At 37.5% G+C, this 13425-nt stretch overlaps 1 protein-coding gene across 1 annotated transcript in view; it reads left to right on the plus strand.

Moving 5' to 3' along the window:
• The window catches only part of DCX (doublecortin), a 92707-nt gene that overhangs the window by 46583 nt on the left and 32699 nt on the right, over nt 1-13425 (plus strand). The window contains exon 4 of the mRNA XM_072430020.1: nt 12577-12679. Coding sequence (XP_072286121.1) covers nt 12577-12679 — 103 coding nt within the window. The remainder of the gene's footprint in view (nt 1-12576; nt 12680-13425) is intronic.

The following is a 13425-nucleotide window of genomic DNA, read 5'->3' on the forward strand; positions in this document are numbered from 1 at the left end:
TGACTAGATTGCTAGCCCCCCTAGCGTTCTAATTCTGTCAGTTTTTTGATGCAAAAAGTGATCCTATTTGTTTTGCATAGAAGTTTTTGTTTATATTGTGGGCCTGTAATTCTTAGGATTAACTCACTTTATTCATTTTAAAAAATAATGAAATAATAGACAACAATGTAATCTTAAAATAAAATATAAAATTAAAAATGTACTTTTATTTTTATGTTGTGTGGTGTTTTTGTACTGTAAAAAACATTTAAAAGCAGATTACATTGTAATCTGGTTTTAAATTTCTCGCCTGGCCACACTCCCTAATACATCACTACTCGCATCACCCAGAAGATGACTCATCCTCCTGGCCCACCTCACACAGACGCTGCTGCTGCTCTGCATCTCCAGAGAGATGCAAAGCACAATGCAGGACTTCTGCATTTCAGATGCGGAATTTGCTATTGCTGCTCGCATCTGCACTGAGATATGAAGCACAATGCAGAAGTCCATCTGCAGTGAGATGTGAAGCACAATGCAGAAGTCCATCTGCAGTGAGATGTGAAGCACAATGCAGAAGTCCTGCATTGTGCTTCGCATCTCACTGCTGATGCGAGCAGCAGCGGGGCCGGGACCCGGGAGGTATTTAAAAGCAGATTACTCAGTAATCTGCCAAAAAAATCCCGCCCGGCCACGCCCCCCCGACAGACCAGCGCCCCGGCATCACAGTGGGACCATCCGATCGTCGCTGGAGCGCAGGGCAAAGGTAAGGGGGGCTTCTAAAGTTACCCCAAGTGTGACTCGGAATTACCGCTTTTTGCACGTAAAACCCACCCAAGTCACACTGGGGATTACCGCTAGGGGGGCTAGACTGACTGTTCTAATAAACGAGTTAAGTTTAAGAACAGTGTAAGTCTATTTCAGTTAAAAAATAAACAGTGTATGAAGAATATCTTGGAAATCATATTATTTAACAAAGAGTATAAAAGGTTTAGCATAGCATAACTTTGTTTAAGAAGACATATTCATCACTATCATGTAGGTACAGCTTTCCACATGTAGCAGTAATGTAATTGTTCCAGGCATCCAAGGTAATCTCTATGGGGAACAGGAGACACAAGTATAAATAATTACACATGCGTTTTACTATTGATTGACCCACTCTGGTCAGTAATTACAATTAGTCTGCTTGAGTGATTGATTTTAATTTATTATGCCATTTGAGTTAGGATTACCCTCATGTTTGTTAATATGATCATTTTATCTACAGATCTTTAAAAAAAAGTAATGCCTTGGTGTTTAATGTCTTTGTAGATTAGTATCATTGTCCAGTATCTCTGCCCTTGTCATTTTATCTTTAGAAATATAATTAGCATATAAAAGGTTAGATTCAATGGTGGAATATTGCCACTTGCCAACTAAAGATCCCAAACTGCACTGGAAATCTGGCAACACTGAAAACTACTATAAAGTAGTGTGTCCGAAGGAATTTGGGAGAAGGCGAATTTTAAGTGGGGCTGATCATTTTTGCTTTTGTAAAATATGGTGAAAGTCAAACAGATTCTGATATTAGTCTTGCTTTGAACCACCAATAGACCCAGGTACAAATTTTTGTCTATATATATTAATGTTTAACTGACTTTAAATCACAGAATTTTCAGATTAAATATGATTGTTTTATGTTATGTTATATCTCTGCCTTTTGTTTTTACAGTGAATGATATTATGACACACAGGAGGTGGGAGGCTAGATTCTCCTTAACCTGTCAATGGCTGCTTGTAGTTTGGTGAAGCAATACAGTATAGGGATACGTATCTGTTTCATCCATACTATGGTTGCATTTTTAGTTTTAGCAAATGTGCAGATTCAAATGCCCTTTGAAGCCAATTACCATTTAATAAAAACAAAATGTGATGCTGCCTAAAGCCTTCTTTCAAACTTAAATGAACCAGGTTGGGATGCTGCTACATGTAAGCCAAACTAATTGTAAAAGAAAAATATTCAATACATTTGACAATACTTCCAGAGTTACCCCTCATAGACTTCAATAAGATTCCTGGGCTTCTAATAAGAGTGAGCCTGTAATTGGTGGCTGAACTTTGTCAATTGCTTGGTGAATCAAATGTGGGCTTCTCCATCTATTCCTAATGCAGGGAAACACCAGAGATGAATATTGTTTTAACTTTTAGAAATATGGGCTTTGGTGTATTCTATGTTTGGGCTGTTTGTATCCACCCATTTCAACCCTGATAATTTAGTTTCCTAAGGTGTCTCTGCTTGCCTAAGATAATATGCTTGCGCTCATTCTGCCTTCAGTCGCAGCAAGGAACAGTAGAGAAAAATTTTTATATTTAATATTCCAGACTGCGTTTTCTGCTGTTTTCTTTTAGGAAATCAATGTCCAAATGATTTCAACAGGGAGCAGCTATGAGAATATGCATGTTTAAAAGAACTGTCCTCTGGTAAATTGCATTTAAATACCCCAGCTCCAATAACCTATTTGCAAATGAGACCAAGTGAGCCTGTTCTGTAAGGACCATTTATCATTGGTCTAAAAGTGTATGGTTCCTCTGTTGTCAGGTGCACTAGTAGAATGCATGTAGAATCCATTCATGTCTGTCTGGTATAAAACGCAAACCATCATTGTGTGAGCCCAGGGTATAGTAATTGTCCTAGTTATATAAAATATCAATAGATGTTTTATATCTGTGTGTTGTTATATTAACAAATACTGTATATTTACAAATGAGAAATATATGGTACAGTATGTGTTTTTATACAAAGAATGAATAGCAATACTTATTACTGTGAAGGTTCTCATTCATTCAGGTCATTGTGTGTCTAGTAGTAGGTAGTTGCATTCAACTGGACTTGTTCTTGTAATGTTGAATACATTTTACAGGCTTCCACAGTTGCTTTATCAGCCCACAAAATGTCTTCTATAATACCAGAAGTTCCTATAAAAGCCTTGGATAGAACTGTATAAAAGCAATGGAAACAAGTGCAACTCAGACTTATTCTAGTATGTGTTTATATTTCTGCTTGAGCCATTGAGAACTTCAAATAGGCTTTTTGCAGCAGAAGAAAGAGACCCAAGAAAAAAATAAAATGAAACCCACTGCACCACCTGTTGGCTCTAAATTCAATTACAATATGTAAATATGCAGTGTTAGGATTTGAAATTTTTACAATTGCATTTTTTAATTATCACTATATTAAATGAATACATATATAATAATACATTTTGGAATTAATTCAAAAAGACAAAGGATAGCCTGGAAACCAATGTAAATTGTTTTCCTTTGTCTAAATACAGTATATTAAATCAAATTACGGAGATGTTGTTGGAGGTCATTCATGTTTGCAAAATCTTGGAACTTCATAAACCAGCAGTCGCCAACCTTTCGGACCTCATGGACCCCAAAATTCATAATTTTAAATCCTGCGGACCATTAATATGATTTTTTTTAAGATAAATACATTTGTAAAATATTGATCTTCCTTATGGTAGCTGAGGAGGACTGTGTAGCCTCTGATTCATTGATCAGCTCATGGTTAAGTGAAGTATTAGTATTGTTACTATTCATAGTTCTCCCCAGATGTTTTTAGCCGGTTGCTCCGTCCGGCTGATTTGAATACCCCGCCCAGCTCTCGGCAGCTCTCATCCTCGGATGCACGGATCTCAGGCTGCTGTGTGTCATTCGTTCAGAGGATTGCTGCTGCGGATGAGAGGTGAGCACGCAGCTCAGCCTTCATGTGAAGGAGACACAGGCAGCCCCGCCCCCATCTCATAGCACGAGCTCAGATTTCTATTTTAAAAAAAATCTGCCTGTGAAATGTATCCAGTGTGTATAAAGTATCCCTGTCATTTTGCATCCTCACAGCTCTGTGTGTACAAACCTCCATATCAACTAATATGTATGTCACAATGACCTGTAATTTTCTGGGTGCACAGGGGACCCTCATAGATACTAGTTAGTACAATTTCAGGCCCCCAGATTTAAATAATTTCAAGATATAAGGGTCACAAATGTAAAATGTTAGGAAAATTGAACTTTGGGGTTGCTGTTTCAGAGAAAACTGCAACTAGGAGTCCTAAATTGAAAGTGCAAATTGGGGACCCCGGAGCCACTAACATAGCAAGGAGCATTGGGGTGGGGCCCCTAAATATATACCTACCTGTCACAAATCTATACCTATGAAACTACTGTCTGCTTCTCTTCTTTGGACACCAATTTCTCTGAGGTGGGGGTACAAAACTGAAAATATAGGTGCAAGTGGCGGGCACATTCTCCCCTTACAATCTCATTACTACAGCATCATTAGAACATAAAACACTCTGCCCATCAATAAATGCCTCCCTGCCCTGTTACACATTCCTGTCCACTTATCTAACATTCTGAACTTCAATTGGGGAGGTGTAAGAAACCAAAAATATAGGTACAAGTGGGGAACATCTGTGACTAACATCCCCTAAAACTTCATCACTATGGCATCATTAGAAAATGAACTCGGACCACTAAATTTTATTGAGGTTGAGGTACTGGAAGGTTACAGTCATGTGTAACAAGGAAGTGCATTTGGATGGACAGCTTTTTTTTTTAATGTTGTAATGGTGCCATGGTGATGAAAGGTGATCGCCACACATGTCTCCCACTTCCACCTATATTTTTGTTTCCCTGCACCTCCTAACTCTGGAGAAATTGGGGTTTGAGGTAAGATGCAGACAGATATGTGTAACAGAGCAGGCAGCACATTTTGCTAGGAGGAGATTTATGTTCTCATGCCATAGTAATTACATTTTAAAAAGGTTTAGCCACAAATTTCCCCCACTTGCACCCCTACAGTTTCAGTTTCCTATGCCTCAAGTTAATACAACCAACGGTTTAGGAGATCTGAAGGTTTGAACACAGCGAGTTGTTAGGCTGCAGAATATGACAAGCAGCTTTTACACTCACATAGCGATCACACTGCGCTGCCGATGACATTATTACACACTGCGGATAAACTTCACAGACAGTGTTTTTATATAGAATATGGGCAGTGATGAGAGGGGGTCACTGTCTGTCTTGTCCCCATCTGATATCACATGCATGATGCTATTAAAGCATTGCCACATTTTTAACATTATATTAAAGAGTGACTTTCTCTGTTATGTAATAGAAAAATGTGCGTATTTTGTTTTTACACTTTTGTTGAGAGGACCTCTCCCCTTCAGTCATCACTTTCATTTCGGTAAAGACCGAAGGGGAAGTCCGCAGCCTCCTGGGATATTTGTGTCACATATCCCAAAAGGCCCTGAACTGCTCCTTGTGTGCATGCACCTTCAGAGGATTTCTTATAATGTAAAAGAAGTGTTCAATCTCATGCATGCGCAGTGCAACGCAGCACTGGACGTACAAGTGAGCATCAGAGAAAAGGTGGAAGCTGAGCCAGCATGGGCCTGCTGGGCTAATTTTGTAAAAGAATCAAGTGAAAAAAAAATGTTTTTACAAAAGTTCACTTTAACTAAATATAGACACAGGAGTACATCCGACGTTAGGCTGATATCACACTGGCAGTAAGGTTACATTTGTCCATTCCTCATGCCAGGAACCACTGCTGCTTAAAAAACTTCTATCTCTGAAAAAGCCCAGCACTTACCACCTGTTACCAATCCTAGGTGCCCAGCACTTACCCCCTGTTACCAATCCTAGGGGCCTAGCACTTACCGCCTGTTACCAATCCTAGGTGCCTAGATTTTACTGCCTGTTACCAATCCTAGGGGCCTAGCACTTATGGCCCGTTACCCATCCTAGGTGCCCAGCACTTATGGCCTGTGTACATAGAGTAGAAAAATTGGATATACTAACAGGGCAGGCATTACAAAGTTGTAACAAATAATTGGAAGAAGGTAGAACACTAAAACAATAAGAGGTTACTGGATACCCATGGCATAAACAACTGGGAGCACTAAATTTGCCGTGTTTTTTACCACCCGGCTACAGCTTCCTACCACCCGGCTGAAAAAAATTTCTGGGGAGAACACTGCTATTATCATTAGTTGCAATATCTTTGGTATTTATAAAGAAATGCAAAATATCTGTTTGCTTTTTCTCCACTCATTATGGGTTTATTTCATTGGAATCTAAGACAAACAAGAAATGATAGTTATCAAAGTCAAACTATTTGATGCCGTTAAATATTATAGAAAATACACAGTTACATCAAACTTACCTAAAAGATCATCTGAGAAAAAAAAAAATGAAACAATTAGATGAGAATCAGTATTCGTAGAGCGGGGTGACTGTTGTAGTGGTGTAAACAATACTGAAGTGTACGGCTCGGCAATGGTTGCCTCATACAACTTAAGATTACACTGACACCACGCTGCGCCTCCCTTGTTTTTCCATCTCTAGTACAGTTTGTGCAATATAAAGGCAAAAACTGTCATTCAGGATATAAGAATTCATTAGAATATTATTTTTGTTTTATAAAACATAAAAATTGCAAATAATGTCCAAATTTTTCTGTGGACCACCAAAATTTTCTGGTGGACCGGACGATCGGTTGGCGACCAATGTCCTAGACAGCACCAAGCATTTTGCTATGATAATATCATAATATATGTAGGTAGAGTCTGCTGTCTTCAGAAATCCCCAGAGTTGAATGGGATGCTGTCCAAATGAAATCTGCCTGCTGCACAACAGGCAGCGGACGTGAGTAGACTGCCAAACATGGTCTTTTTTTTCAGGGTAAGAGCTTTAATTCAGTGCAGTCAATTATGCAGTTTTAAACATTACACATTGAACTCTCACTGCAGCCAGCTAGAGCTACTGCATACTGATAGTGAATACAAATAGTGTTGACTTGACTCATATAGTGCAGGGATTGCTGAGAAACTAGAAAAAAAAGAAGATATTTCATCCACACGACAGGACAAAGGACAGATTTTCAGCTCCCTGAGAGTACTGCATCCTTTTTTGTTCAGCTGGTATATAACAAGTAAGGATGTTTGTTGAATCTCAGCTTTCCTACTAAGATGTCACACTGTTATAAAAAAATATTCCCATTGTCAGTGAATGCATTGCTCTTGATTGACCAGATAATATTAGTGATTCTCAACCATCAGTGTCTGTATTAGTCCTGGTATACATGTTGTGTAATGTGAAGTCACTAACAAAAAATATTTGCGTGTTCATTTTTGTTGTTATTATTGATTGGTTGACTCCCTAAATAATAATGATTGTGCTTCATGTATGGAGATAGCAATTAGTGGTATTGACCATGAATGAAATAGTAGACTATTTTTTTTTTTGTAAATAGCAATAAAGGATATTTAGTTTTAATATGACATTGATGAATATATAGCTGAACTCAAAGCAGATTTAATACACCAATGAATCTAGCTGTGAACTTCATTATTCATTATTCATTTATTTTAGGTACAGCAGGTAAAAGTATGTAAATGTGTCTTGGTATCTGAAAGTAATAATGAATGAATGAAATTGTTCCTGTTTCCCTTATGTTATACCCTTTCTTAAAAGCAGTATCTTTACTAAGTCTCTATAAACTTAATAATCACACAGATCTTAAATAACAAGATATTTATTAAAAGAATTAACAAGTAATCAACAATTATTCCAAATAAGCTAAATAATGATAATATAGACAAAGCTAAATAATACATTAAGCAAAAAGTCCGTCCTCTATATCCTGCACCTGACTGGGTTCTAAGAAGATTGGATGAGAGTAAGTAAGAAAGAGGCAATAAGAGGTATCAGAGGTTTCAGAGGTATCAGAGGTATTAGAGTCATAAGAAAATGATTTGTGGCTTTTGGCCCTTCTTATACATCTCCAGGATCCCTGGCAAAGTTCAACCACACCCATGCATCCACCCCTTAATCGGGTGTCCTCCCACTTCCGGAAATAAACTGCTCACAGGTGCCCACTGTTATTCTCCAGTAAGTGTCACTGTTGCACTGGGGCCAACCCCTATCAAGTTCCACCAACAGCCAGTTTGAACTCATTATCTCCAATACAGATTATTTATAAGTGCTGATTTTATAGCATTCATGTTGCACACTTCAACAGTATCTGATCTCTGTCTGGAATCTGCAAAGAGTACTCATACTATAAAGGGAAAAGACAGTGCTGTTGTGGTGTGTAAGGCAGATTGTGTTTGTATCTTTTATAAATATAGCTTTGCTTTAAATCCCTTTAGTTTCCAGCATTTTATTTTATTTACCTCATTGAGCGGTAACATCAAGTGTGGCTCAGGGTAAAAAACAACAGCTGATAGCGGTAAGACTTACCTAATCCCGCCAGCGTCCTCCAGTCTCCTGCCCATCTGATCCCATCCTCTGGCTGCATCCTCTTCATCCAATCGGTCCCTCTGCCACTGCCCTGACATTACCCAGTAGTACCCGGTGACATCGGTGTGTGCGTTGCTGCGTGTGAAGGGGCGTGCCGGGAATTTCAAAATCTTTTGTATTAGATTCAATACAAAATACCTGTATTGAATGCAATACAAAGTAATCATTATAATATATATATATATATATATATATATATAGTTGACAATCCAGAATCCAGCCATCAGATAATTCCATTTCCTGGCATGAATTTTGGATCGCATACAGGTACTGTAGCAGTTTGGCCACTTATGCTGTTTGGCTGTTTGGCCACTTTTGTTTTGGTGGCGCTGTTCTGCAGAAACAGCTGTTAGGTCTTGCTTGCTACACTAGATACACGTTGAGACGTCCCTGCTGCCTGCTCTCTGGAACTGTGCCAGATGTCCACGGGTTCTGCGAGAGAAAGGCTGGCCTGTGTGTGGAGGTAAGTATAATTTTCAAAAATCCAGAATTTTTGAAAAAATCCCTCACTCCTCCAATTTATTAAATATTGGAGATATTTCGGTGAGTTATGCCTAAGAATTACAGGCCTACAACGTAAAATAAGTTTTCATGAAAGACAATGTACCGCTTTTAGACATATAAATCCAGACAGAAATGAACCGCCCAGGAGGTAATGAATCTCTAAATATGGGCAGTGGTTTTCCAGCCTCGCTTTCATATTGTAGACAGAAATTGTACAACACCATATCAAGTCCTACCAAGAATTTAACTGAAAGCAAATGAAACTGATTTTGTTGACTTTTAAAAAACTGGTGGCGCGTCAAAAAATACTTACATAATGATTGATTACCCAGTCAAAATCTGCTATATTTGTTTTTAGAAAACATTTATTTTTATTAAAAAAAAAAAAATAATAACTACATTTTAAATCTGTTTGGAATTAAGCTTTCAACTTGTCTTGTGTTTTTGTCTTCTGATTTTACAAAATTGACACGTGTCTAGCGGAATCTACATGGGGCTCATCTGATCTCCTGACCTCTCCTCTCTCCTCTGACACTGCAATGCAAGAGCAAGAGAGTAATTAAACCTTAAAGGCACAACCCAGGAACAATTAAATTGCATTGCAAAAGCCCAATCCCCTGTTGACACTTAAGAGACAGTCCAGAACTATAATAGGAGGCCAAAGTTTGAAAAAGGTGCATGTAGACAGGGAGTAGATGAAAGAGGCTGCATTAGTTGTACAGCAGTGAGATGCAAAAAAAAAAATATTAAAGTAAAAGGATTTTTTAAAAAACCAGGGCAGGCAACCCAAGTGTCATGCTGTTTTGTCTCATACCTACTTTCCAGGCCAGCTAAAAGCATTTTCTTTGTATCACAATTTTTATCTTTGTGTATTTACGCCACATTAACAAAAATTTGAAGTGAATGGGTTAAAATGTTGCCATTGTGCCAAATAATGACATCAGATCCCCAAGTCTTTTGTTTCTGGCAAGGGGTAATTAGTGACAGCAGGGCAGACAGCAATGGGTATAATTATTATTGCTGCAGCAGATAAGGATGTGGCTGGTGAGTACCTCATAAAACAGCAAGGCTGTGCACAAGGCGCTGACCTTTGTTCTGAGACATAATGCTAGTGACACTGAGACAACAGCTGTCTACTTAATTTCCTTCTACCACACCCTAAGCGAGGCATCGGCTTTGCATTGACTTATTAGGTATCACGACATAGCTTATAAATACCACAATATGAATAAAACTGACATGAAAAAGTATTTGCTTTTTGTTTTATCAATATTTTGTTTATCTAAAACTAAAACAAGTGATGTAGATTCCATGAACACAGCAATGAAGAAATATCTAGGTGAATAATGTGTTGTATGCATCATAGAAAATAACATTGTTTGAATTGTAGAGGTTATTAAATAATAAATTAGCAAATGTATATATGTTTTGCATCGGCTTAAGGAGAACATAATCAATAATGCACCACAAGGGGATGAGAGAACTTCCATTGACTCTTCTCCTATGACCAGCATAAAATTGGAAGCCCCTGCATAATATTAATTTGTCCATAGGGTATTCATTTTAACAAGGGGCACCAAAAAGCCTCTCAATGCACTGAAACATATATGGAGGCTCTCTATTCGCCCAAAGGGAAGAGACTTGTTCCTCTAATGTTGAGGATGTCTTTCTAATTTCTAGTTGGGAAATATCTTCCCTATTACAAGAATAGGTCCAGTTGAATATAACTAATTACTACTAAATATACAATAACCTGAATGAATGAGTATCTTTACAGACACAAGGCCTGTCATTTTTTTATTTCTCTCTATGCAAATGCTAGTTGCTTATCCATCACACTCTCATACTCCAATACCCTGACACCAACCTGTAACAAAAATGCAAATATAGAGCTCTGACATTTCTCTGACTGCAGATCTGCATACTTTGTTTGGGTTAAAAATTGAGAATTTAATGAATCCAAAAAGGTCAACTAACACTTTTAAAATGTGTTCAGAAATGGCAGACTTCTTGTAGGAAAAGTTTTTTTATATACCTCTACAATGTTCAAGAAGGCCTTTAGTCTTCTTAAGCAATAAGATAATCTATTTTTATGTAGGTATCTTTTCATAATCCTCATGAGCAGGGTATTATTTGTTCCTCCTGGAAATGGTTATTTTATAAATGTACTGACTATCAGGTTTATTTACAGGTTTAATTACCTCAATATGTTCTGTTCATTGTAATATTTTTAAAAACATTAGGAATTGTTAACTGTAAAAGAACATTTATTTATGAATTTGGGATGTGTTTTCATTGTGGTGAATCCATACTTATCCTTTGATCCTTGTCATACAGAGCAGTATTTTATGGCATCTAGTAATCCTTTTGTCAAAAAAATGACCTTTGGAGATGGAGAATGAAGGAAAAGGGAGGAAGCATGCAATGGGGCAGGCGTGGTACTTCAGTTATTGACCAAAACAGCCATTGTTAGTGACACCCCCGCTGTGATAGAAGGTCCCTGATCCAGCTTCTCTTTGTTTTCCTAACTCATACAAAATGTGCAATTTCAGATCTTCTTTGCCTTGAGGCTTTTGGAAATGCTGCTATAAATACACAGCATAATGAGCTGAAGAAATTTGAATCAAATTAGTTGCTTGCTTCCCCTAGCAAAATTCTGTTATCAGCTCACTTCCCAGCACCAGAAGACATTGCTAGCTGGCAGCTCAAGAAAACATTTAGGATGATTAACTCCTGGCATGGGTTTGGTCATGGGTGAATTGGGGACCTCCCTGTGTGTGAAATTGAAAGATGCAGTAAGCTTAAATCACCCTAAAACAATTTTAGATATTGTTTAAATATGGTATTTTCAAAGAGTTGAGTGTCACAATGTACAATGATATAAGAGCTTTATTATTACGTTACTGCAAACAATAACTGATTGCTACAACTAGCATTATTACCAATATATCAGGCTTTAATATTAGAAGCTGTAAGAGTGTCTAAAGCTTATTGGTAAGTGTGAGATGTTGCAGTCTACAAATGATTCTGTAAATGTTTTTTCTTTTTTTGTAGTGCATTTAAAGTATTTCCATAGGTGATATGTTTCAGTCATAGTGTCAAAAAAGATACAAATATAGTAATAAAAGATTATATATACACTACCTAGACAAAATAAAAAGTCATACACTCTGATATTAAATTGGACCATTTTTAGCTTCAATTACAGCATGAATGTCTCATGGTATCACTTTGATAAGCTTATGCCATATTACATTAATTTCTGTCCTGAGATGCATAATTTTTCCTGTGAATAATGCATAAATTGATCCTATATTGATGATGGAATCCCAAAGGTTCCTAATGGGTTAGGATCTGGACTCCATTGTTGTTAATCCTTGTGTGTCTCATGCTCCCAGATCCATCCTTTCACAATCTGGTCCCAATGAATCCTGGCATTGTCATTGTGGAATATGCCAATGCCATCAACGAAAACAAATCCATTCTTGTAAAAACCTGGTCATTCAGCATAGTCAGGTAGTCAGCTGACTGTGTTGTGGGCACAAAATGTTGCTGGTTTCTGAGTGGCTTTCATTGTGAGTTCTGTATTATTTTCTATGGGCTGAAAGTTGATCTTTAGGAAATAGTTAATCTTACATATTTATTGCCTATCTGTAAACCACAGAGAAGTAAAGTAAAAAAAAAAAAACTAAAGTAAGTACTTTACTATTGCCTGAGCTATTGTTTGTTTTTTTGTAGGTGACTTGCCTCCATGATTTCTTTGGGGAAGATGATGTATTTATTGCATGTGGCCCAGAGAAATTCCGATATGCGCAAGATGACTTTTCTTTAGATGAAAATGGTGAGCTATAGAAATGATATGCTTTCATCTGCTTGTTCTGCTGAATTTATCAGTATCATATGAGTTGATTAATTGTATTTTGTCTGCATTCTAGTGCATTGGTCCCTCGTTCAAAATATTGGGTGCCTTAACCACCTGTGCAATAAGCCCGACCTTGGTACGGGCTAAAAAAAGTTACTATTTTCGATAACCCCGAACTTTTCTCACTGTATGAAAATACAGTGAGAAAAGTTCGGGATTATGGATCACTTACCTGGTCCCGCTGCGATCGTCCATCCATCGTGTTCCAGCGTCGTCCTCCAGCGTCGGGTGTCCTCTCCGGGAAGAAGAAGCCGGCCGGCTTCTTCTCCCTCCGTTCTGTTCAGCGTCGATCACAAAAAAAAATACTCACCTTCTCCCTCCGCTCCTCCGGACACGTCTTCTCTCTTCGGTCTTCATCCAGCGAGTGCAGTGACGATCACCGGGTTTTCAAAAAGCTGTATTGAGTCCAATACAAAGAAATCCTTATATAATATATAAATAATTGTATTATATATATATTATATATATATAAGCTACTGTACATTACATTATACACTATTATACACTATTATTATAAAGGTTTTTTTTATGTTTTATAAAAAAAAATTTATTATTAAATTTATAAAATTTTGGACATATTTCGGTGAGTTATGCGGTAATTCGGTGAATTAGAGCCTACAATCCAAAATAAATTTCCATGCAAAAAATGTAACACTTTTTGCATG

This window comes from Pyxicephalus adspersus, chromosome Z (genome assembly GCF_032062135.1).
Source record: "Pyxicephalus adspersus chromosome Z, UCB_Pads_2.0, whole genome shotgun sequence".
NCBI lineage: Eukaryota > Metazoa > Chordata > Amphibia > Anura > Pyxicephalidae > Pyxicephalus > Pyxicephalus adspersus.